The sequence below is a fragment of the Halyomorpha halys genome, unplaced genomic scaffold (genome assembly GCF_000696795.3).
Source record: "Halyomorpha halys isolate HHAL.00 unplaced genomic scaffold, Hhal_1.1 Scaffold408.1, whole genome shotgun sequence".
Taxonomy (NCBI): domain Eukaryota; kingdom Metazoa; phylum Arthropoda; class Insecta; order Hemiptera; family Pentatomidae; genus Halyomorpha; species Halyomorpha halys.
Window position 1 is genome coordinate 50,274 of NW_027113749.1, and position 26,214 is coordinate 76,487.

The following is a 26,214-nucleotide window of genomic DNA, read 5'->3' on the forward strand; positions in this document are numbered from 1 at the left end:
TTTTCGCTCTTTTTTGGCCAATGGCTGATGCAGTAACATATAAATGACTTCCTCAACTTTATCCACCTATTCCCAATATTATTTATAAGCAGAAGACCTGCATATGTACACTTTCTTCAATAATACAAGAGGTTTCTCAAAAGCTCTAGGATGATATTGAGAATAATGATTCTTAACACTTCGACCGTGGTTAACCACACATTATCGTCAAACCACCACTTGTAAGGATGTATGAGGTAAGCTATCGTCAATGGAAATTATTTTTCTAATTTGTGTTCGGAATGATAGGGAGAGCTCTAGCATCTACCTTTTGCCATAAACTGTAGCCAGCATTGTTAAGTAATGTTCTAGCTTCCACTAGCTACGATCGTTCTGGTTCTGACGCATTTAAATATTGTTACAATACATTCAATTTCTTTTATTATAGAATTCATATTTATTTTTTAAGTATATAAATTTATTTACTTAAGTATTCTTTAATTTTAAGCACTCCAATAACATTTACATTTTATTCAAAAAGATTTTTCGTTTAATTTCATTTATATGAAAAAAAATATTTTTTTTCTGGATTATTTAACGTTGTCTAAATATTTTATAGACAATGTTGTAGTATACAATAACTTTATGGAGTCCTTATTCAGTGATTCAGTTTCAAAAACCTCATAACATTCACGGATCAGCTGATTTTACACATAGATCCAGTGCTATAGTAGGGTGACGACAAGTGTCGTCATGGTTAAAAACAGGTACTTAAACTTTATTTCGCTAAATATTATATTATACAATGTTTTTTTTTTAATCAAAAGAAAAAAGGAAAATATTGACAGAAAAAATCTATTATAATTTTCCACGAGAGCTCCAGTGGCCAAGATATTAATCCAGCAAAACCTAAGACCATTCTTATTAGTTCAATCCTTCCCCCGAAACAATGTTATAGAAGTTATGAAACAGATTTAAATTGCATTCCCTCTAAACTCGGCATACTGCAAGCATTTTTTTTTTCAGAAAATCCAAAAGGACACTGCACTGGCTGGTGTCATTCATGAGATATTTCAATTAGTATTGATTAGCTCTCTTCGAGATCTACATTTACAAAAAATAAGGCATACAAAAACTACAGTAACCAAACCTTAATTTAAAAAAACTAGACACCCTGGACACAAAAGACATAATATTTGAGTTTAAACTTATTGTAACATTCATGAAATACATAGAAAAAAAACAACATATTTTTGAAGTTTAGAAAATTTCGTCATTCAACCATTCAGTTTGCAACTAAGCAATCATAATACATGCTCATGAATGAAATTCACCCAACATTTTCACACTTAAAGAATATGGTAAATATAGTCGTGCCATTCACTTAAGGGATATGGTAAAAATAGTCATGCCATTCATGAGGTTTTTGAATGCTATAAATGGTTAACAGATTAATGGTTGAAAGCTCAATCTATTTTCTAAAGAATACTAGAACCCTGGCAAGCTGAATCTCTTCACATACTATACAAGTCTTACAGAATTCATAGCGTTCTTTTATAATTATAATCACAAATTTTCAAAGAAATATGGGAGTCCTTAAAATCTATTTTGGACTATGGATTTTGACATTTTTTAACATTCATTCTTCAACAGGGCAAGTGTAGAAAATGTTCATTCATATTTTCCCGACTCGCTTATAGAAAATTTAAACTGAGTTTATAGACGAACCAAACAAATTAGTAAGATATTAGCAACCCACTTTTCAGGGAGATCGCCCTCCACCACGATCTGGGAGGCGGCAGAGCACGGTTCCCTTAGTCGACGTCCTCGACGAGGGAAGGCTTAGACTCTTCAAGTCTGAGGTCTAAATTTTCACCATTCCACCAGCGGAACGGCCCCTCCCCGTTCCAATAATCCACTAGCGTAAGCCAACCAAGTCACAACCTTCATCGGACCCCTCACCTAACCTTATAATGCCAAAAGGCAATCCAAGGTATCCTTAACACCCAGCTATACATATAGCATACCTCCTATATGTATGTACCAAATATTCACTAACATCATTACAGGAGGGTATGAAAAAAAAAATAATAAAATAAAAATAGTAAGATATAATGTTATTTGTATATGTATAATGTATTGCATTATATTATTCTGTATTCTGTAACCATATAAAAAATAAAGAGGTTTGAAAAAAATAGTAAGATCTTGAACTGGAGCAATAAAGTTTTAACGTTAATAAAGTTTTTCGACTGTCTGCAGCACTAAAGAAATCCACAGTTGAGGACCCTTACATCAGCGCCCCTCCAGTACATTGGCAACGAACCTGATAAAACTCAGAAACAACGTGCCAGCACACGAATTTATGGAATAAGTTTTTTTGTTGTTTTTTAGATTTAGTTTAAATTTCAAAACTAATGTGTGTCCCAGCACATTATAAAATTTGAAGAATGCCCACTACAACAAAAATACAAGTCAAAAACTCCTTATAATGTAGGCCACTACAGAAGAAGGAAATAGTGCAGGACCAGAATATGTATACATGCTAAAAACCATAAATGAAATTCAGAAATAGGGGTTATAAAAAAAAAAAGAAGTAAGATCTCTGGTTTTATTTCTTCGAAGTTGTTAGCTATATATTTTTGAAACTGTCGAATGTAGAATGTAAACTGTTTTTGAAAATAGCCCTTTTACATAACAACTAAAAATGTATGCTAAAGAAATGAAGTGATCCCCTCCCGTAGTTTTTACAGGTGGGAATGTAGAAATAAAAATAAAAATAATTCTTATTCGAATCTAAAACCCTGTCTACCCACTGGCCGGCGGCTTCTTGGCCAATATTGTAACCCTTGCCTACAGCGGACCCAGCCCAACCCCTTATAATCCGATATGGTAAAAGAAGGGCACCAGTAAAGTTTTTATATATTTAGGTATAGAAGTTTTTATATATATAAAGGGGGTAAAGAAAAAAAATCAGCATAAAAAAAATAAATTGATCAGCATAACAGAAGTCTACAAAAAAAAAAAATTACACACGTTATAAAATTAATTAATTTGGATGAATAACCAACATAAAAATTCAACTATCGTTAAAATAAATATATGTTTTACCAAAATAGAAATGTTTGTTAATATGTATAAATTTTATTAACCACATTACAAGTAGAATGATGTACCAATCACCCGGTTATACGCAAACCCACTCTCTCTCCACATTCATTTCTTTAAAACTAAATCTGTTTGCATAAAATTTTATTTTTCATTTGAATCTATAGATCCGATTCCTCGGAAGAAAATTTGTCAACATTTTCTGTAGAAGAGCTGCTTTACTTAATCCTTGATTAGATATTCACTGACCTCACAACGTTTAATAACGTAGAAGCTTGTTGTAATCTAGTTTTTAATTAAGTTATCCAATAAAAAATAATAATAATTAAACCTATCCATGAGAAATATCTCATTATCGCCTTCCGAGAAGGGGTTCGCCGGCCAGGAGCGGTCACTTCAAAGGAATTGGGAAACAAAAGTGGTGGCAGCACCTGCAGTTGGGACCAGTCAGTCTGTTGGGTGGTCGATCAACACAATGAACAATGTACGGTCAAGAACATTTCTTTTCTTTTTTTTTATAACAGACGTTTATTTATTAGATTTTAATCGAATGTTCACTCATTTGTACCACACAACTGCAGAATACTCAATCATCAAACACAATTTATAAATACAATCTAAAAATTAAATAATAGTATTAGAAAACAATGATGTAGCGATGCATAATATTTCTCTATTGCAGTAGTTTCCAACTTTTTTTTCGCCCTGGCATACTTGTTGGAGTAACAAACTTTTGCGGCACCCTCGACGGATTAAAAAAAAAATGCACAATTATCCTTCAAGTAATGATGATCTAATAGTTGACCGTTGATTATTTATGAGAGGATGATGTTGGGCAGTGCGGTCGGTGAAGAATACAAATAAGTTAAAATTATTAGTACCAACGCTTCAGCCAGAATTTCAGGCCTTCATCATAGCTAAGAACAAAAACAATGAGATTAAAACCATAATGAAAAAATAGTATTAAAGAAAATGAATACTGAAACTATATATAATAATATAATGGGACTATAGTAACATTAAAATTAATAATGAAAGAAGAAAATAATATAGATATGAAAATCAACTAAATAAATACAGATAGAAATTAGAAATTAATAAAAATTCAGTTTAGTATAAAATATAAAGACAAACGCATATTAGATTAATTTAATATGCAAGTATAATAGCAAAATTAAAGAAATTAATAAAGTTATACAAGCTAAGAGTAATAAGTAATACAAATTACAATAATTAACATAAATAATAAATTGGGCGAAGGAGAATGATTAGAGAAACATAGAAAATGTGGTGAAAGAATAAAAGTGTAAGAGAAACATACTTTCTGGGGACAGGTCCAACACCAAGTAAAACTAGTACTGTGGGTTAACCGTGAGTCACAAAACATATTAGCGGAAATATTATTTTTTTTAATCCGACAAGGGAGAAGCAAAAATTTGTTGGCCCAACAAGGATGGCACAAAATTTTATTTCCCTAACAAAGGTACTGCGGCCAAAAGAAGTTAGGAACCGCAATCGTTGGCATTAATAAATAAGTTTCTCCTTATTTTGTCCATCACTGACCGCATCCCCAACCGTCTTATATCCTCATATCCTTTAAATAGGTGAGAATGAAGGAAAATATGAATACACAGAGCAAATTAAATGCTCCAACATTTATTAGACGAAAAATGTTGAAGGTCCTTCATGAGCTGTATAATATTTTTAAATAGGTAATTATTGATAAGGGGAGTAGCTCAGTGAGTAAAGGCTCCGGTTTCAGACCCGGCTATGGGAAAGTTTCTATTACACTGTAGCCGAGAGTCAGCTATGTGGGTACAGACAGCCCTCCAGTCCACTCAGCTTCATAAAGTACCATTAATTAAGGAAAAAATCGGCTGTGAAGCGTGATCAAGAACAAATCTCCTCCTTGCACACTGTTGTTCAAGAAACAGTCCCCTGTCACGGTCATGTGTCGTCTGTGACCTTGCTTACACATGCAAGCTTCACCATGCATCAAATTTTCACCTTCCAGCCCACAAATTTCCATTTTCTTTTCACAAACATGATAAATGATCGAAATTGATTGCAAACTCTTGAATTGGCCATAATGCTTTAAAAATTTATTAAAGGTTCCCACCTCCATCTCCCGATGGATAAAAGAGGAGGAGAGATACAGCAAGAAGGATCATCAATGCAAGCAGCTCGCGTGTAATTGAGAGGAGTGGGTGGTTGGTCCTTGAATAGGGTCCTCTGGTATGGGCTATTATAGAAGAGACGTCCCATCAGCAATGCCCTAGTCCTGGTCAATTAGTAAGACCAACAGAGCTTTGTCCGCTAATGAAGGAGCCCAAGAGGAAGAGACAAAGGGGATGACCCGGGGGTGGGTCGCCGAACTTACCAATCGACCAGAGTCAACAAGCCATTGTCGCTCCGCCAATATCCGGGGACAAAGGCTCCTGAAGACAATGCCGCCGACGGTATATAACCAGCATCTTCTATCTCCCTGACCAAGTCTCGTATCAGAAGCCATGCTCGTCGTAAGTACACCTTATTCTTACTTTAAATAAAGTCAAAGTTTTTCAATCGGTGTTATACATATATTAATAATTAATTCGAAATTTCAGTATTATTTCAATTTAAAATGTTAATTTTATTGGCGACGAGTTTGAATATTTCAACGTTAATGCAATATGACAGTAATACGAAAAAAAGTCTAAATAGACGCAGTACCTACTTATAAAACTGTTATATTTGTATTTACTTTGAGAAAAATATTATCAATACTTAAAAAGATGAGTTAACAAAAATAATACTGTTTTTGATTTAATTACTGGTGATTTTCTAATGCAATTCTGAAAGAAATCTATATGATACTCTAAAAATCTTCAACTTATTTTAAACAACAAAGCTTATTTGTATTTTCCAGAAGTTAATTAACATTAAACGATTAAATAAAATTGGAAAATATGTGATGAGCCATTACTTATAAATACAAAATATATTTTATTTTTCATCTTCTCGTTTCTTATGTAATAAATTTATTGCCTGAAAATGATTTTTTTATGCATATTTTAATTTTAAGATGCCCTATTTTACATTACCATCTTCTTTTCCTTTTATTCTTCTTGCATTCTTATGAATTGATGGTTCTCACTTTATATATATATATGTATAAAACTAACTAAAATATTAATTTCGAATAAACTTTACGGTTGCTGAAGTATTCCTGGAGGTGTAATTTTCCCAAAGTGTGGGTTTGTTTCATTTTTCATAAATTGTATTATTTTTTTACGGTCGTGGAACACATATTCCAATTAAACTTTTTAGAGTAGTACTAGATCGAAAAAACACGTCCAATGAACAGGTTCTTTTGTGTTACAATATAAATACCAATCAATTTATTTCTTTTCGTATCACATACAAACTAAACACCAATCGTATTAAATAAGTTACTTACCAGTTCAGTAGATTGAAAAGTTTTCTTTTGGAATATATTATTGCTTTGCTATGCTATGGTAATAATTGAAATAATTTCGGCCGATTCATCTAACTAACTGAGATACAATATTTTTTAGGGAGAGATATAATTGGCATTACGTTTTCGGACCCATAAAAACCCTTAAATGCGAATTATGACATGGAATTGTTTCATTCAGTTATACCTGTCGCTAAGCTTTTATAAAGCGACTATCCTTCAATAGTTCACGGAAAACACCTTTGCCGTTGTACATGATTTGACCAGAAATTTGTTGTTCGAAAAACCGTACTTCCTCATTTTAACATCTACTGAACTCAAGAATCATTTAACATGTACTAGGTCATGTAACATGTCATAGGTTTTTTCGTAATTGAAGCGAATAAATAGGTTGTGAAAAACTAAAAGAAATTCTGATTGTGAAATTCTGGGTCACCAACAACTTGGTTATTACGCCCATTATAAATTTCTATCAATTTGCTCTTCTTCTTTTTCAGTTTTTTTTTTTGTCTCTTGATATTTGGAGCTGCGGGTTAATAATGCAAGTAGTTTATAACACAACTTTTCATATTAACTTAAATCAATCTCCTGCTCTCCTTTCCTTTATACATCTTATAATTTACTGTTATATTAGCATTTGTAATCTGATTTGATATGTATTTCTATTTAAGTTAGATTTCTTTTATGTACTATGATTTATTTAAATTCTTATATCTTTGTGAATAATTAATTTTCCTTCAATAGCTTTATCAATCGAATTAATAGAGTCCTGCAGTGCCACCACTCTGCAACGCGATATTTAATTTTTTTATAAAAAACTGTAGCAATGCACATTCCTCTATTATATGTTGGACAGTTAGCGGGGACTGGCAGGTTTAGCAATGGTAGGATCATAAAAGTTGAAATTCTAATTCTGTAACCTTTTGCTCCACAGCTTTTACTAATTGCCTCGGCTGCCGCTAGTCAACGTGGTCACTATATCGTGGACTACCAGCGCCTCCCTCTGTACCAAGAGTTTTACCTAAGCCCTGGAGTGTACAGGCCGCTGTTCACGGGGAGGCAGGATGCGGTAGTCCAGTCGAGGGCCGAGCCGGACAGCAAGGAGCAACAGCAGCCAGGTCCTCCGGTTGCACAGGCCCTACAGCAGCCGGCACCAGAGGTGGGTCACGAGGCTCATGTCGTTGAAGCGGCCACGGGGCAGGAGGTCCAAGAGCAGCAGCAGGGTCTTCAAGTCCAGGAGGTGGTCCAGGCACAGCAGCAGGGGATCAGGGAGGAGCAGCATGTGGCTCAGCAGCAGGCGGTTCACTCCCTTCCTGTCCTACAATATTCAAACTCCATGACTCCTGATGGCAGTTATAGTTACAAGTTGGTATATAAGTTAATGATTATACTCCAATATTTACTTGTTCTTCTAATTCTTACTTTTCATTTCTTCTGTTTCTAATTCATTATCTGCCCCCATATAATTAAATATTGCCAATAACAAATGAATGAGTTGATCAACAGAAAAAGGCATGGTTTGACGCAAATGAGACAGTGGTACACACTCCTAGTATGATGTAGTGAAGTAAGACCGAGAGATCCTTATATGAAATTAAATACAAAGTTACACTATGGTTCACTATTTCTATAGAATTCTCATGATCATTTACTCATATTATGAGAATGATTTTGTTGGCCTTTGGATGTAATGATCGTCTGAATCTTAATTCTAATAACGCCTTCACGTTTTAGTTAGGCACATTTGCAACACTTGAAAGAAATGCAGAACATTGACTGCTATGTTGAAAGGGGCACATGTAAAATATATTTTTATCAAAAATCAATCCATCAGCAGGTCTATTTCCAGTAATTTAAAGTGTAATCCAGTAAAAAAAAAGTGTTGAACCATCAGTTCTGAAGGATTTTCTTCAACTTCCACCTACTTCAAGAAAAAAAATATTGCAAAAAAAAAGCTTCCCCAATAAATTTTTCAATTATTTAAAGCTTAAAAATACAGAGTTCATTAACTCTTTAGCCATTTTAAAGGAAGTTAAAGTAGACCACAAAAGCAAAAAACAATTTTATAAAGATAACTATCCGATTAACCTATTTAAAAGCAAAAGATATATGTTTTTTTTTTCATGCCACAACATAGCACCAACTATAAAAAGATTATAAATTTTAGCATGGTAAATGAGATATACATTTTCTTCAAAACGATAGGTATTTATGTTTGTTAGATAAAAAATTTGAAGAGTGGCTACATATCGCTAGATATGTTTTGATTTTCATTAAATCTTAACTATTCCAGAATCTTTTTATCAACTCCCAATTGTACTAAAGATTTTACAAATTTAGAAAAACCTACTTGTTTGCAAGGTTTAAGTCCATATTAGTTTTGTAACAAAATTATTTATGTGATCCTATATTCCGTCTACTTAAAGTAACAGTATTTTCAGCGAAAACAAGTACAAATTACTAAAATAAACTAATGAATAAGGCATATGTAAAATAAATTTTGTTGTGAGGATATAAAAATTAAATTCTGCTTAAAAAAAAAAATGTGTTTGTAAAAAAAAGTTTATTATTATGAGAGCGTTGCACTATAGTAACATTTATTATTTCAACACCGGAAATATCAAGTATTATTTTAAGTAAATTTATCTCTTTAAAAATAATGAAATTAATAAATCAACTAAAGATAATAAAAATTATAGTGAAATATTAATTATTGTTAAAATTACGAGATATTTTATATCGTTCCATGCACGACTTTCATACTAATAAATTTGTTTTTTATAAAAGAGAATCCCATTAGTTACACCAATATTGAATAATTTATTTTACACATTTTATACAAATCTAGATTAGCAATTATTTTGGCTGAAAACAATGAAATTTTAAGAAAACGAAATTTCACATTACATATTTTCCTTACAAAACTAGAGTCAAATTTAACGTTCTTCTGTAGCAGAATTAAACTTAATTACTATGGAATTAAACATGGTCGAACGAGGGGGTCTTCGTTTAAATGGAAAACATATAGTCCAGTAGGGGGTTGCTGAAAGTATTCACGAATAGTATAGAATTCTACGAAAAACTGAACTTTGCCCTATTTAGTCACTTGAAAGACTAATGAATGAAGAAAAAAATATTCATAACAATGAATAAAATTATTTTACATTTTTTTTAGCACCTTAGAATTACTTGACTTAAATAGTTTTTAATCATTGCTTCTGATTCAAAAAAACCATATCGAACTAAAATGAGATGGAATTTTCATCGTTTCTGTGGAAAGTATGGAAACCATGACAACTTCAAACAATATCGACTTCTTTGTAGTTTTTGAGGTCTAATTTAATTGCTCAAAACCTCACAACTACTGACAAATCTTTATGGATGGCCACTAAGAAGTTTCTTAACTTCAAAAATTTTAATGACCCTCTTCTTACTGAATCACAAACATGGACGAAATCGGACGATAAAAAACCTCAGGTATTCGGTCAGCACATTGCTAAAACATTTGAGCCACACCCTGACATCCTTAATCCAACTCATATCGAATATATTAAAGAAGAATTGAATACTCTACTTCAAATGAACCTTCCTCTTAAATCATTTCATCCTTCAGAGATATCCAACATCATTCAGAAGTTACATTCCCGCAAAGCTCCCGGTTATGACCTAATTACATCCCATATTCTCTTCCACATTTTCCTATCCCTTGGAAATTATCCATAATCAAAATGATTCCCAAACTTCAAAAGCCGCCAGAATACCGTCCTATCTCTCTGTCACCTATCATGGACAAAATCCTTGAGAAACTCATATTGAAACGCCTGTATCCCATCCTTGATTCCAACCGCTTAATCCTAGATCACCAGTTTGGATTCCGAACATCTCACTCCACTATCCAGCAATGCCATCGTGTGAATGATGTAGCCTCGTCTTCATTGGAGCGCGGAATGTACTGCTCGGGAGTCTTTCTTGATGTAGAACAGGCTTTTGATCGAGTCTGGCACCCAGGACTGCTATACAAGATCCGTAAATTCTTACCCCCAACATACTTCCTCATTATCCGTTCATATCTCTCCGACAGATTATTTCAAGTAAATTACAACGGCGCTTATTCATCCCTATTCCGTCAGACTGCTGGTGTACGTCAGGGTAGTATCCTTGGTCCTATCCTTTATACAATTTTCACAGCTGACATTCTAACTCATCCTAACACTATCCTCACCACGTATACCGATGATACAGTCTATTGTCAGTGAACAATGATCCTTGATTGAAGAATAGCGCCAAAATTGGAAGATTAAAATTAATTCCAATAAATCACATTTACCCTTCGTCGTAAACCAATGACATCTTGCCCAACAGTATCCTTTAATAATACCCCACTTATTTCTGTCGAACAGATCTGTTACTTAGGACTACATCTCGACAAACGACTGACATGGAATCCTCATACAAGACTCAAAAGACAGGAAACTGCTCGTCGATTTCGACTATTACAACATTTACAAGACAAACGGTCTAAATTACCAATCCAATACAAAAGACTGATCCACATGACTATTATAAAGCCTATCTGGAAATACGGAGTTGAGCTTTGGGGCTCCACTAAAACACCAAATTCCTCCCGAATCCAATCCTTACAGTCGAAAATCCTTCATAAACTCCTTAATGCTCCTTACTTTGTCACAAATCAAGTCATTCATCATGACCTCCATGTCCCATATGTTGCCGATTTGGCCAAAACCAGATACCATTCCTTCCATGGAAAACTTCCCAACCACCCAATCCACTTGTTTCTAACCTGGTCTCTCCTTCAGTACCTAATAATTCTCCTAGGCGTCTGAAAAGAAGATGGCCTCAGGATCTTCTCCTCTAGAAATGTTATTGGAGTTCTATCAATGGGAAGATTGTCCACATGTTTGTATCATGTCACTATCTCATCTACAGAAAATTTACTTTTTGTATATATGTTATACAGTTGTAAATAACAATAAATAAATGATTAAAAAAATAATTGCCATTTATTGATAAGTTATTCTAAAAGTCGAAAATGTTTAGTACAGTAGGAGACAGAAAAAAATTGTGAAAATTAACGATCCGGTGTCGAATCCTAGCCTCCTCCAACAGCTTCCGCCAATTGTCTCGGTCCCTTGCAGCCGCCATCCAATTTCGAAGCCCCAGCATATTTTTTGCAGCAGCGGTAACACCATCAGTCCATCGCAGCTTTGGTCTTCCTCTTCCCCTGGTTTCACGGAGTGGCTTGATCAGTAATTGTCTTGGTGGATCCTCATTGCCCATTCTAACGACGTGTCCTGCCCATCTCAGTCCTGCAGTTTTTTAGCTCTCGAACTATATCAGACTCATTAAACATAGAGTACAGCTCCTGATTTTTCCACACTCCTCCTCAAATTCCAAACACCATCGTATAAACATTTGAGGATTCTTCTTTCAAAGACTAGTAGTTCCTGTTTACAAGCCCGGGAGGTAGTCCAAGTAGGCGCACTATCGTCTTATAAAGACAAAGTTTCGATTTTCTGAAAAGAGTTCTACTCCAGAACTGCCTTCCTATAGATAAATAGCTCCGATTTCCTGCTATGATCCTACGCCGAATCTCTTGTTCAGGTGCGTTGCCTTGGGTTACCAATGAGCCAATATATACAAAAATAATAGTCTTCTCGAATTGGGATTCCCCAAAAAGTCACCTCCTCTCCGGGACTAGACACCTCTCCCATAACCAAATATTTTATTTTTTGACTTCCAAGCCAAATCTTCTCGCAGGACCCACTAGAGCAAGGAAAGCGTCCGATACAACATTGAAGAAACGTCCTGGATGTCTATATCATCCGCATACGCAAGGAGCTGTACAGATCTATTAAATTTGTTACCATTGGTCTGTATCCCAGGATCTCCCACTGCCTTCTCAAGTGCAAGATCAAAGAGAAGGCATGCTAAGACATCTCCCTAACGTAATCCCTTAATTGAGGGGAATTCCTCCGAGCACTCTCCACCGATCTGAACCATGCGCTTCCAAAAAATGAACCAATTCCTTATTTCCGAAAAATGTTCATGTTCCCACTTCCTCTACCTTATGCGATGCGAACTTTTATCTTCGCGTCTCCTCGATCGATATTCATCAGCGTTTCTCCTTGTGGCTTTATTAACCATGGCTTTGTATGCTTGGTTTTTCTGGTAGCAGCTTCATGGTGCTGGTTCGTAGCAGTGAAAATTAACGATTTACCGAAAATCAAATCTTTGGGTTGTGTAGCCGCTCTTTAAATATATTAACCAAAGATAAACTCTACTTGTTTTTAAAGAACAAATTGCCTTTTTACAATGCTATACCTTAGAATTACACAACATCAATATTTTTGATGCTATTGCTTCCTTTTTCCAATGAAAATCGTAATGCCTAACAAATTAAATACATATTTTTTTTTCAATTTTTATAGTGTCAGGCCATATTCATCTAAATTTTTTGTTGCTTCTGAGGTCTATTTAAACCACACTAAGTATTGCTAAAGACCTTAAAACACTCTATTTGCATATAATTTTATTAATGAAATTAACAGTAGCAGTCAAAGACATGAATAAATTAAAGACTAATTGACATGTTAGGAAAAATCGGGATTATTATTTTGAAGAATATTTTTACCAATACTTTCTACATCGTTCATGATTTAATTTATCCAATCCTTAAATCGTGGTAATTTAAAAAAAGTAAAAATTGAATTTTAAATAAAATCTACTACATCTCGACAAACGACTGACATGGAATCCTCATACAAGACTCAAAAGACAAGAAACTGCTCGTAGATTCCGACTATTGCAACATTTACTAGACAAACGGTCTAAATTGCCAATCCATTACAAAAGACTGATCTACATGACTATTATAAGGCCTATCTGGACATACGGAGTTGAGCTTTGGGGCTCCACTAAACCATCAAATTCCTCCAGAATCCAATCCTTACAGTCCAAAATCCTTCGTAAAATCCTTAATGCTCCTTACTTTGTCACAAATCAAGTCATCCATCAGGACCTCAATATTCCATATGTTGCCGATTTGGCCAGAACCAGATACCGTTCCTTCCATAATAAACTTCTCAACCACCCAAATCCACTTGTTTCTAACCTGGCTTCTCCTTCATTACCTAATAATCCTCCTAGGCGTCTGAAAAGAAGATGGCCTCGAGATCTTCTCCTCTAGAAATGTTTTTGGAGTTCTATCAATGGGTAGATTCTCCACATGTTTTTATCATGTCACTATGTCACCTACAGCAAATTTACTTGTTGTATATATGTGTATACAGTTGTAAATATCAATAAATAAATTATTAAAAAAAAAAAAAAAAAAATAAAATCTGGAAGGCAACTCTATTTCTTGAATACACGAGAATTCATGACTGAAATTAAAAATTCCTTGTGCAATTGTGAGAAAGATTTTATTGCTCTAAAATAATACAATACAAGTAACTGTAAACTCCCCCGGAAATGAGTAAGCAGCCTGCTAATCATTCATGCGATATAAAAAAAAAGTTATAACTATTTATAGACTTTGACTAACTATTGATTTCTAATGCATTTAGAAATAACCATACAGTTTTTCAATATTCATGCAGTGATCTTCAACAAAACAGTTTGTAAATTTGGTAGTCTTGCAAAGTAACACGTTACTTTGTTTATTTCTTAATGTACACATAACCTAAAGTATTCCACAACTAAGTATCTAATTTGATATAACATTTAGTGCTATAAACACATATGTATGTTGAATTTCGGACTTGTGTAGATAATGAATTTTGTATGCGAACTATACAGCATTAATTTTTGGACTAAAATTTAATCAGATAATGTTATCACGATTGCTTGAATAGTAACCCGATATTCTTCTTCATACATTAGTATAACTAGTTAAAAAAATTTGTTTTAAGATATTTATATTGATTGAGGTGAAAAATAAATTATGATTCTTGTTAGAACATATTGGATATGATGATAATGATAAGATATGATTCTTATTGGAACCTATAACTTACGTTTATCTCATGTGTGAAGAATGTGGAGTAGACGCATTGCAACCTGACCCATCACTGAAAGTAGCACTTAATAATTTTATTATTTAGTGTTAAGAAATATATATTTTGTGCTTACTTTATAATGTAATTAAATTAAAAAAAGATAATTAATAAGATATAAAGTCGATTAATTGAAGTGCATTGGAAATGCACTCAACCTTTAAAATTCATATTGTTCAATTACTGCAGTATGGGGTGATCAAAATATGTAGTAACTGTTTTTTTTTAATTTACTGATTCTGGGATTTTGCTTAGTGGACTGAATTTGATGGATTGTAAAATAAATGAAACATAATGGAATAGGAGTGTAAGCTTCTATTCTTGGTTAAATTACACACAGCTGATTGTATAAAACATAGTCAAAAAATGTTTGCAATAGGGGTTAGTTCAATTTAGTTTTATTGAGTTTATTTCTTTTTATGGTGGTGAAGGTACCTTTTTTAAACTGGATGATGCATGATTGACATTCATCATGATGGTTTTATCCTAGTTGCCCTACAATGGGCCTGCAACTCCCTGAAGGTTTTCTACTCCATAAGGGCAGATATGATAAATTTAATAGTAGAAAAAAACACTTCTTAAAAGCAATGGCGCTAGGCACTTATTTCTTCAATCTACTTACAGAGAATAGTACATCGCCTGTAATACTTTAACACTATTCAATTGAATTCGCTCTGGGAGGAGGTTTCCTGAACAAATATTCAGTACTTAAAATTTATTTATTATAATTTAGAGTACTAGTTGATAAGTTTGAATTCATTCCCAATTGTGACGCCTTATTGAATTAACTAAGCCACATATTCCTTCCATAAATTTAATTTATTAACTTTTTTTTTTAAATATTTAAATTTTTTCAACACTTTTATTAGAATTTTAGAGATCAAGGAATATAAATAATTCTTGTAATCTCCACTTTTTTAATACACAAATCGCAAAGTTTTCGAAAACAATTAAAGTTAACAGTACCGTAAATGGTCTTCTGAGATAAATGAAAACAAAGAAATAGGGTGTAGAAGCTTTACTAATAAAGCCCCTACTACATATAGATTAAATACAATAAATACTAAGCTTAATACCAGAGAGGGCTCTACAAAAAATATATAAAAATAAAGTATAAACAACTAGTAACAATGAAGAGTGGAAAAAATAAAGAAAGCAGTTACAGGGAAGAGTCCAGAGATGTTAAGTGAGGTTCCACTGTGTATTCAAATAACTCCTGATTTTCAACTTTCTGCTTTAACGGTAAGTACTGCGGGTTTGCGTTTACTATGGCATTATTCTTTTGAAGAAGGTGGCTCTCTATCGCTTCTAGTATTATTTTTTTTTTTTGCATTTCACTATATAACTACACAGTGGATAATCATTCTTACATTATTAAATATCATTTAATTTTTCATAATGAACACTTTATAGTGGTGGAGGTATTATTCATTTGTTTACCACTTTAAAATGTATTGTTTTGACTTTTATGTACAGATTGAATATTCATGTACTCGAAGTTAAAATGTTTCATAGTACATGAAATATGAATGGATAAAGTAAATGTGGAAATTTATAATACCAAATAATGGATTAAGTGAAAGTACCTATTAAACATCCCATCGATTAATATTAGGGGATTTTTTTTCTTTTAATTTTTATAACTCTGTAATTTCGTTTGTTCTGCCTTATACATGTCATAACATTCTATACATGTCTGTGTCTTATAAATAAATTGGATTGTAAATTCGCTAGATTTTAAGGAATTTCACTAGTATGTGTATGTTTTTTAATTAACTAGACCATTTACCCTTTTGGTGATAGTGTTCATCTTTTCTTGGATCAGGAATTATAAAATAATCATAACAGATCTTATTTCTGGAAGCAAAAAATAATTTATATTATTTTTGCAACATTATCATTAATATTCAACTTTTTTCTCCAAGATGCTTTGATATGTCATTTCGGACCAATGCAAAGAAAGCGTTAAGACTGCTTTTGGTACAATTTAAAGAATTTAATTGGAAAAATAATTGTTATCATTGATCCTTGCAGAATATTATTCATCTTTCTTGGATCAAGAATTATAAAATAATCATGACACATTTTATTTCTGGAAGCAAAAAATAATTTCTATTATTTTTGCAACATTGACATTAATATTCAACTTTTTTCTCCAAGATGCTTTGATATGTCATTTCGGACCAATGCAAAGGGTTAAGGCTGCTTTTGGTACAATTTCAAGAATTTAATTGCAAAAATAATTGTTATCATTGATCCTTGCAGAATATTATTCATAAGTGACTGAATATGGATACGATAAACATGCTTAATCATGAAAGTACTTTTCAATAACAAGATGAAGCTCAAAGTGATATAAATTATAACTAACAATTCAGGCTTCTTCAGAATCAATCTATCTATTTTTATTCTGAATAATTCTTATTGACATACTGTTAGACTTTAAAGTACGAGACGTTAAAGTACTAACTTTAGTATCATTCAAGTTATAACTATAAGAATTTATAACCCTTATCTCATACTATCACCACCGACTTCAGTATCAACACATGTGACATGACTATAGCCTCTAACATAGTATGGGGTATTTATATTTTTTTATTGTAAAAAGATTTAACATAAATATATAGATAGATAAATGTTATAAGTATAGGATTGTGAGCAGACCAATTTAAAGTCCATGTTATATGTTACATGTAGAAGTAAACTTTCCTTCTTAAATGCAACCAAATTTTTATCCATTACTTATCAGGGTTCTAAGAATTTAAAATTTTAAAATTAGCCTAATGCTAAACTCCCAAAACGTTAGAAAATAACTGTAAACAGAATTATATATACTAAATATCCATCTTGTTTGCTTCAAATAAATAAAGATAGTAGATTACGAAAAAAATTAGAGAAAGTCGTCATTTATGCCTCTCTCGATTATGTACTTACCCTAAAAATTTTTCAATATAAGATTATATTCGTAATAAAGTAAAACTACATATTAAACTTATTCCCAAAACAAATATAGTTATGAAGAAAACAAGGAAATACCAAATATACCAGCGTCAAAATTATCAAACAGGACGTCAAATGTTACCAGAGTGCGACAAGGAATTAGGAATCTGGAGAAGAAAGACAAACAATGAATTAATATTAGAGGCGCAACAATCAGTCGCGCTTATATGAAAGCTAAGAGGTTATAGTGGGCGAAATATACAGCAAGATACCACCCAACAGGATCCTCTTTTCTCAGTCATGAACATTGTCATAAGTATCAGACCAAAAGGTAAGACAAAACCTAAGTCGGTGGACTGTATCAAGAACGACGCGACTGAACACCGTGTAATAAACTGGAAAGCCATCGGCTAAGTAGACACAGGTGAAGGAAGCTGCTGGACGCGGCTTGTACAAGGTCTATGGCCAATAGAAATAAAAATATCTTTTATAAGATTCATAACCGAAGACATCCTGAAGAAATATGACCAACATTTTTCTCATAGGAAATGTATGTTGAAATGAAATGAAATGAAAAAATAACTTTATTCTGGGACATATGTCCCCTAAGAATAATTACAAGGTTCATATAGTGAGATTTTTATCTGGCGAGCGTTTACAAATTTTCAGATAGTAGAATGAAATTACATTGGTATATTGGCTTTACTACTGTTTATAATGTTAATCAATAACTGCCTATTTATTTGATTACAAAGATGTGGAGGTTTGGTTTTTCAATAAATGAAGGAATAGGTGTTGTTTAAAGGAGAGAATGGATGAGGACTGGCGAATGGAGATGGGAAGAGAATTCCAGAGGGAGGTTGCACGTATGACGAAGGATTTGCTAAAGAAGGAGGTTCTATAGAAGGGCATATATAAATCATTCGGATGGGATCTGGTGTTTAATGAGTGGATGGATGAACGAAGAGTGAGGAGATCTATGATATAGGTATATGTTGGTGACAAAAAAGAGTTTAAAATATAAAGTGGAATGAGAAATAGTTACTAGATTCGACATCACCCCATCTTTTTTAAGTATAAGTTATAAAAATCTCTTTATAAGATAATTTTGTGGATGACAAAGATAGGAGATGTAACATTTCTCTTATTTCCATGTTGTTGTTTTGTTTTTTTTAGAACTCGTTTCAAAGAATAATTAGGTATGATGAATTGTGAATAATAATTTTTTTACTTAGGCTGTAAATGGAGTAATGACAAAAATAAAACATATTTGCATATGAAGGGCTTCATAACGATTAGCGATACCTTTGAATACTTCATTGAATACAATAATACTTTTAGGGGAAAACCAGCCATCAATTTCTGCTTTTAATGATTTGTTGAACTAAAGGTGGTTTCTTGTGGTTTTATTTCAAAGTGATGCGGATATGTTTTTCATTTATAACTCTTACTTTTTACCAAATGATATTGCCTATGTAGTTAAATTGAGAAGTTTTGTTATTGCCTAAACTAATTGAAATATCTACTGAATACTAATTGTAAAGAAATATATTCAAAAGCATTTACATTCTAATGAAATAACTGGAATGATACAGGATGAGAGATTACTCTTCATTTTTCCGGTAAAAGAGAGGCAATTCTTTGTTTAACTTTTTGGCTCACCATCAACAACAAAAAAAAAATCAATAACTGAAGATCAGTTCAATGAAAATGGACTTCAAAGTGTTAAATATTAAGTGATTTAGTTGTTGGTTGGTTATCATCTCGCAATCAGGTTGCGAAACCTTTAATCAGATTAACAACCTATAAAACCGCGTTGCATCTTGTGGTTGAAACAGGTTTTGTCTGAACATTGGCGAAATAGTGAATGTTAGAATAGCTAAAAATATTACTTTCTATAATTCTATCTTCTGATATTATAAAAAAATCGTGATCAATCAAATTGATAGCTATCATTATTATTTTTATTAGGATCTACTTATTAATGTGAAATATTAATTATTTATTCAGGTCTCATTAACCTTTTTATGAACCAGAAAAATAATTAAACACGAAAAAGTAAAACATCATAAACACCATTTATGTGTATTTAAAACAATTATATTAAAAATAAAATACTTAAAAATAGTGGAAACTCAAGCCATTCATTATTTTGCAACTAAGTCACCATACACAAAATATATCAGCAAATACTTTTTTAAAAAAAGTAACTTTATTGAAATTTACAGCTCTATATTACATAATACATTTAGTAAATATGTTCTTAGTTAAAATGGGGTGTTAAAGGCGTGTAGTGCAACTATCCATTGGTAGCACTCTAATGACATTTTACATTAGCTGGTCTCGTGGCCATCTTCTTTTCAGGCGCCTCCGAGGATTGTCAGGAATGAAAGAGGATGCAAGGTTAGAAACTAGGGGGTTTGAGCGGTTAGCGAGTTTAGCAGAATACTAAAAAGTTCAACCATCTAATACAAAATTACACCGTTACAGAACGGTTATGTTATATCATCAAATTATCGATTATCTTTATTCATATCAACCTTAATATTCTATTTTCTTAATTATGAGAGATAGTTGACAGTGGATGACGTACGAGGAGAAGATGGTTGGTGGTGCGGTCAAAATGAAAGACAAATAAGTTGGTGTAACCTATTTAATTGTCCCAACGTTTCGGCTAGAGTTTCTAGCCTTCTTCAGGGCTAAGAACAGAACAAGAATAGGTTACACCAACTTATTTGTCTTTTATTTTGACCGCACCCCCAACCATCTTCTCCTTGTCATTCTATTTTCTTTTTCTTATTGGGATCCCTTAAAAGTCTCGATTCCCCTCTGTATCCCATACAATGTCTAGAAGTTAATTTATCAATACTTTTTGTTTATTGAAATTTATAACGGTATCAACTAAAAATTCCTTCCCATAAGCAATCATTTCCTTCTTCCCTCTAAGATTCCCAGGGAGCGATGATCCTACATCACTTTAGAAATATTTGCTTAAAACAGGAAGAGGATACTTTAGGATAGTTAAATATTTAAATAGACCTTCAATTGTAAACGGCGTGAAATCCTCCACTCCTGCCCTATCTTGTAGCCTTACTTATCAGACTTTCCAAACAGACACTTGTAGCAAGTAGATTGGTCGATGTACCACATTTCACGAGTGAAGAATATAACACAAAAAAGGCAATTTTTCCCGGCCGGACTTAGGGACTCCTAGGGAGCGACTCTCCTATATCACTTTTATAATGTTGGCTTTAAAACGGGAAAAGGAGAATGTTAAAAAACACCATGAACTTAGTTTTCTAATTTCAGGCGCTTTTTAAATATTGCTTGATTTAACTATCTTAAGTCTCCTCTTCCCATCTTAAGCTAATGTTTCAAAAGTGATATTGGACCGTCACTCCGTGGGAGTCTTGGAGGGGCGGGTCCGGCCGAGAAGGATTGCCTTTTTTGTGTTATAATCTTCACTTGTCAGATCGTGAAATGTCCAACCAACTCGCTATAATTGTCTGTTTGGAAAGACAGATAAGAAAGGCTAGAACGGAAGGCGGGAGAAGGAGGTTTCACGCCGTGTTTTAAATTTCAGGCGCTTTTATATTAGTGTGTGATTCATACTCCAATATGACACAGACTTGCAGATAGTCTACACACTGGCTTAACTCAGATAATTTCTGATAATCCTTCTATACCTGAGTATGGAAAGGTAAGCAAGCCTAGAAACGCGTGGCCACCCTAACCCCACGGTTAGGTATTTCATTCAGGGAGAATTGTTGTTTGGTTCTGGCTAAATCATTGAGGTAATTATGGATGATTTTATTGGTAATAAAGTAAGGAGCATTGAGGATTATTGCATGGGTGTTGGAATGTAAGGGATAATTCAAATGCTGTTGGGATGGATATGAGAGATGGATCTATTTTTTTAAAGTTTTATAATAGTCAGAATCGACGATCAGTTTCCAACATTTTCAGTCTTGTAGGATTATTCCCTGTTGTTTTCTGGTCCTATTTAGTGGATCTGTTCGACAAGGATAAATATTGAAGGAAGGAATTTAGTGAAATAACCTCTATTCTATACATTGTGTACTGTACACAATATTTTTTTATAACCACTTTAACTCTATTGTACTTAATAATTAAAAATGTTCCCATGGGTAGTAATCAATACAAACTCAATATTAATACAAAATTTATTATTATTTATTGATGAACAATGTATAAATAAAAATATACCAATTATGCTTACGAAATATACCTTAAAACGTACCTAATAAAAATGTAGTAACAGCGACACAGTCTCATATTTGCGTGATATCGAATTTAAAAAGGCAAATACTATATGCTACAAACCAAGTTTCGTTATCTTGATCATGGTAATTACGAATAACTACCGTAAATATTACCATAATAATTGCTATATTCATCTGATGTACAATAATAAAGTGATTATGGTCTATTTTTTATTTTATTTTGAAAATGTAAGGCGCTTTACAATTTTCCGTGTTTAATTTTCTGCCTTTTTAAATGTAATGTTGTTCTGATTCCTTTCAATAATTTAATGGCTCCTAGGATGTAACAAGATAAAACTTTATTCAGTTAAAGTAAAGAGTTATTCTCTTAAAAGCAGACCTCAAGTGATATAAACAATATTTATTATAGTGTTAGTTAATTTAGTTATTCTATTATAAATACTAGCTTTAGTTAGTTAGTATAGTAAACTTTAGGAAAATTTCTGTAAGTAATAACAAAATTTTTGTGATGTCCTAAACAGGTATGAGACCGCTGACGGACTGACTAGAGAGGAATCTTCGGTTATGGAACCATCTGCTGATGGCCAGTTGGTAGCCTCCGTGAAGGGCAGTTACTCCTACCCAGGACCTGACGGAAGAATTATCCGGGTCAACTATGTCGCCGACCAAGGAGGATTCAGGGCATCCGGGGACCATCTTCCTTCATCACTCACCGACACCGTCTACAACTTCAAGTACGTCGTACCCTAGTGAATGTCGAATTAGAAAGAAATTTGTTTGCGACCGAAATCGAGAAACTTTTGTTGGTTTTATTAAACAATGAGTGATTATCATTACTTTAAAATTTTGATACATGATCATTATAAATATATCTATAAATTGTTTATTAACACTAACTATGACTAAAGACATTCAAAAAACACGATTAAATCTTTGAAAAACATATTACTTTTTATCAATTGTAAGGATACCAAGGGAGTTAAGAGGAGACGTAATGATCTATTACTATCTTCATCAAGTAGTCAAATGATCCCCTCCGTACTACTCATTCTATATTTATACAGGCCTCTTCAGTAAGACCAACCAATCAAAAGCTACCTTTCACACTATTGCTTCATAAGACCGTTTTCAGTTTTATTTTTTTTATTCTTTTCATCACTACCTCCATGAGAATTAAACATTATTGAAAATTTTATTAGCTGATTATTCCTTGTATTTTTCTTTCTTTATGTATAATGAACTTATTTATTATTTTTGTTTTTTCCTCAAATTATACAGATTCTTGTATATTAACTGAACAATAAATGTTTTTTTTCAAGATATAATTTTATTAGTTATTGTTCTTCAGTCTAGAACCGGAGTTAAAATAAACAAATCTCTATACAAAAAAAAGTTATAAACCTTTGTATTTATTTTCATTGCTCAAAGTATATTATGCAGCTGAAATTTTTATAAATTTTAGGTTTCATTGGGAATAACATAGTGCTTAAAAAGGAATTACTAGTTACTGGCATAACGTTAATGTAAATTTGTAATTATACGATAAATTTTGTTTTAATTTATATAGAATTAATATTTAAGACAAGTTATATTCATATTTAGATTAATGTATATTAAAGTAGTTTTATGAGTGTTGACACAATCTTTTCATTTGCATTTAATATGAAACGAATCAAAGAAAGTCAATTCTGTTCTAATGCAATGTTAATACCAACATTGATAAAGTTAGAGGTACAAAATATTTAAATTAGGTACGTGTAACGAACCTTTCACAATTCATATTAACTAGTTCATAAATTAAATATAAAATTGTCTTTGACTAAGGGCACATTCATCCATAATAGTAGAAAAAAATGTGTTATTTTCAGCATGCATTTATTATTAAGTGTAAAATTTGAAATAGAAAACGTAATAAAATTTATAAACATTTTAATAAAATTGTATGTTATTTGTTAACCATGACCCTTTTCCTTATTTTAATTGGCATATGCTTATTTATTTTTCCTCGTACCAAAAATATTATATTATAATTAGATATAAAAAATTGAACTAAAAACTGAGATACGAGTTATGAACTTATAAATATATATTTCAAATTGTTCACTCCAAAGACATCTCTTTTCAAATCGCAAAATTGCATCGATTGTGATGTATTTGTTTCTAATTAAAATTAAAATTACTTTCACTTTCACAGTAATATACAGAGCTTCCCTATTTTTGTAAGTGAAGATATTAAGAAATATTTAAAAATAATTACTTAAGAAGGAAAAAAATTTTATTAACTTTTTTAAAGTGAAGGTTGAAAAAAAAAATTACAAAGAATATTTTTGTAGTACTGGTTTTTATTTGCTATATTATGCTATTCTGTATCATTAAACACGGATATAAGCTTTTTTTAGAGAAAAAAATATGGCTATAACTTATATCCAAACAAAAAAAAATATATACATATATACAAAATGTTTGATCTTATAACTTAAGGTATGAAGAAGATGGTTTGCGATCAAGAAAGAACAAAATAGAACATTAAATAGTAAAAACCTTTTTTTTCTTTTTTGACCTCAACCCTGACCATCTTCGCAGTTTAAAAAAAATAGTTGGTTCCTTATAACATAAGTAATTTACTGTAATTTTCATTTTTATAAATGCGTAAATTAACGTTAGGGTATATTCATGATTACTTTTAACACATTTGGTCATAAAATATGAATAAATAATAATAAAAAATATTGATTTTTATTTCAATTTTTAACAAATTATTTGTTTTAGTTTTTAGGGACAAAAAAGCAAACACAATGAAAGAAAGTGTTATAATGTTGTTATTAATTTAAAATTTATATTAAAGCATTGCACAATATATTATTTTTATGAAAGGAAATATTATTTTTATTATTTAATTATTTTTCTTCAAGCTCTTTTAGCCATTTTAACCAAGCATTGCCATCTATCCATATACTATTACCGATTATTAATAGTAACAATAAAATTTATGAAATTTGAACTAAAATTAATAATACTATTAACAATAAAATGATCAATATTTGGAGATTATTTTAAAAAGAACATTTTTAAAACCATAGGAAAAAAAAAAACGTAATTATATCAGTGCTAAAATTACTTATTTATTTTTATATGTGTAATATAAGAAATTATTTAAAACAAATATAAAATTACTCATATATACATATATATATATATATATATATATATATATATATATAAAATCACCGTAAAACCTGGATTGTAATTTAATCAAACGAAGTAAAATTGAAATGAAATTAAATTAATGGTATAAATTATAAAAGAAATGTATCCCATGATCATCTCTAATTGTTATATTATTTTTAGTAGCCACTGATCCTAGAATGGCATCGTTGGATGGGGTTACCCCAACTGCATTTCTTTGATATCTGCAGTTCTTTATTATAACTTCTGCCTTAGAGATATAACCTATCCTTCCTTCCACAGTTTCTTGATTATCCTAATGCTGAAATTTGTTTCCTAGTGTTTATATAAATATAAGTTTTTTATTCTTTTTTTTTGCAATATTTAATTAGAAATTAAAAACAGAATTAATGGTAGTTAAAACTTTCTGACTGAGTTTGTTTACTAAATACTGGGGTATCAGGATGTCATTTATTACTTGTGATTTATTACCACAATCTTTGGAATGTAATACTATTCGCTTTCTAATGACTTAGATATATATGTATTAGATATAAGAGAGGATGCCGTTTGTAGCCGAGTGAGATGGAGGTTTCTATCTTAACAACCTCGTAGCAGTAGCAGTACTGATTCGAATTAGGCCCCAAGAAATGAAACTTTACCCGCTATTCAAGTTAGAATAGGTTGGTTACCAGTAGGTAAAACTCCCTCATACGTTAATAATGACCAGGAAGGAGGTAATAAGAAAGAGTATACAAGCAGTTAGTTCATACAAATACATCGATTATGATTTACATGTGTATATTCTAAACACATATGATTGTTATTATAACTATGAATTTTTTCACAAACGGAATCAGAACTATTTACCAATTAGAAATAACTACTGACAGCTGAAAATTCTTGAATAACCACTTTCCAAAGGGTTAAAAATAAGAGGGGGGATGAGGTATACGAAAATTTATGTAATAAGGAACATACCTTTTATCTTAAACATAATATTTTAGGGTCCTCAATTAAAATATTATGTTTAAAATAAAAGGTATGACAGTCTGCTTGTTACCTCAATTTTCCTCAATTTCCGTATGCCTTATTTATGCACCTTTCATACCTGCATTAGTGAACTATTTATTTAACATGATTAATTTATTAGTATCCATTATTTAACAGACAATAAAGGGATTTGTCTGCTACATTTTCTGCTATATATCAGTTCACTTATCTTCATTATTTTAATTAATCA

The 26,214-nt window shown here is 31.9% G+C and overlaps 1 protein-coding gene across 1 annotated transcript; it reads left to right on the forward strand.

Annotated features, from left to right (window-relative positions):
- The first annotated feature begins 5,530 nt into the window (after positions 1-5,530).
- LOC106682341 (endocuticle structural glycoprotein SgAbd-1) lies at positions 5,531-23,705 on the forward strand. The gene is made up of 3 exons (XM_014423144.2): positions 5,531-5,606; positions 7,479-7,909; positions 22,328-23,705. Exons 1-3 carry the CDS (start codon positions 5,598-5,600, stop codon positions 22,554-22,556), a joined length of 669 nt encoding a protein of 222 aa, XP_014278630.1. The 5' UTR covers positions 5,531-5,597; the 3' UTR covers positions 22,557-23,705.
- The last annotated feature ends 2,509 nt before the right edge of the window (positions 23,706-26,214 follow it).

Coding starts and splice junctions, on each gene's coding strand:
- LOC106682341 (XM_014423144.2), top strand. Junction 7,910..22,327: donor GATGGCAGTTATAGTTACAA/GTTGGTATATAA, acceptor TGTCCTAAACAG/GTATGAGACCGCTGACGGAC.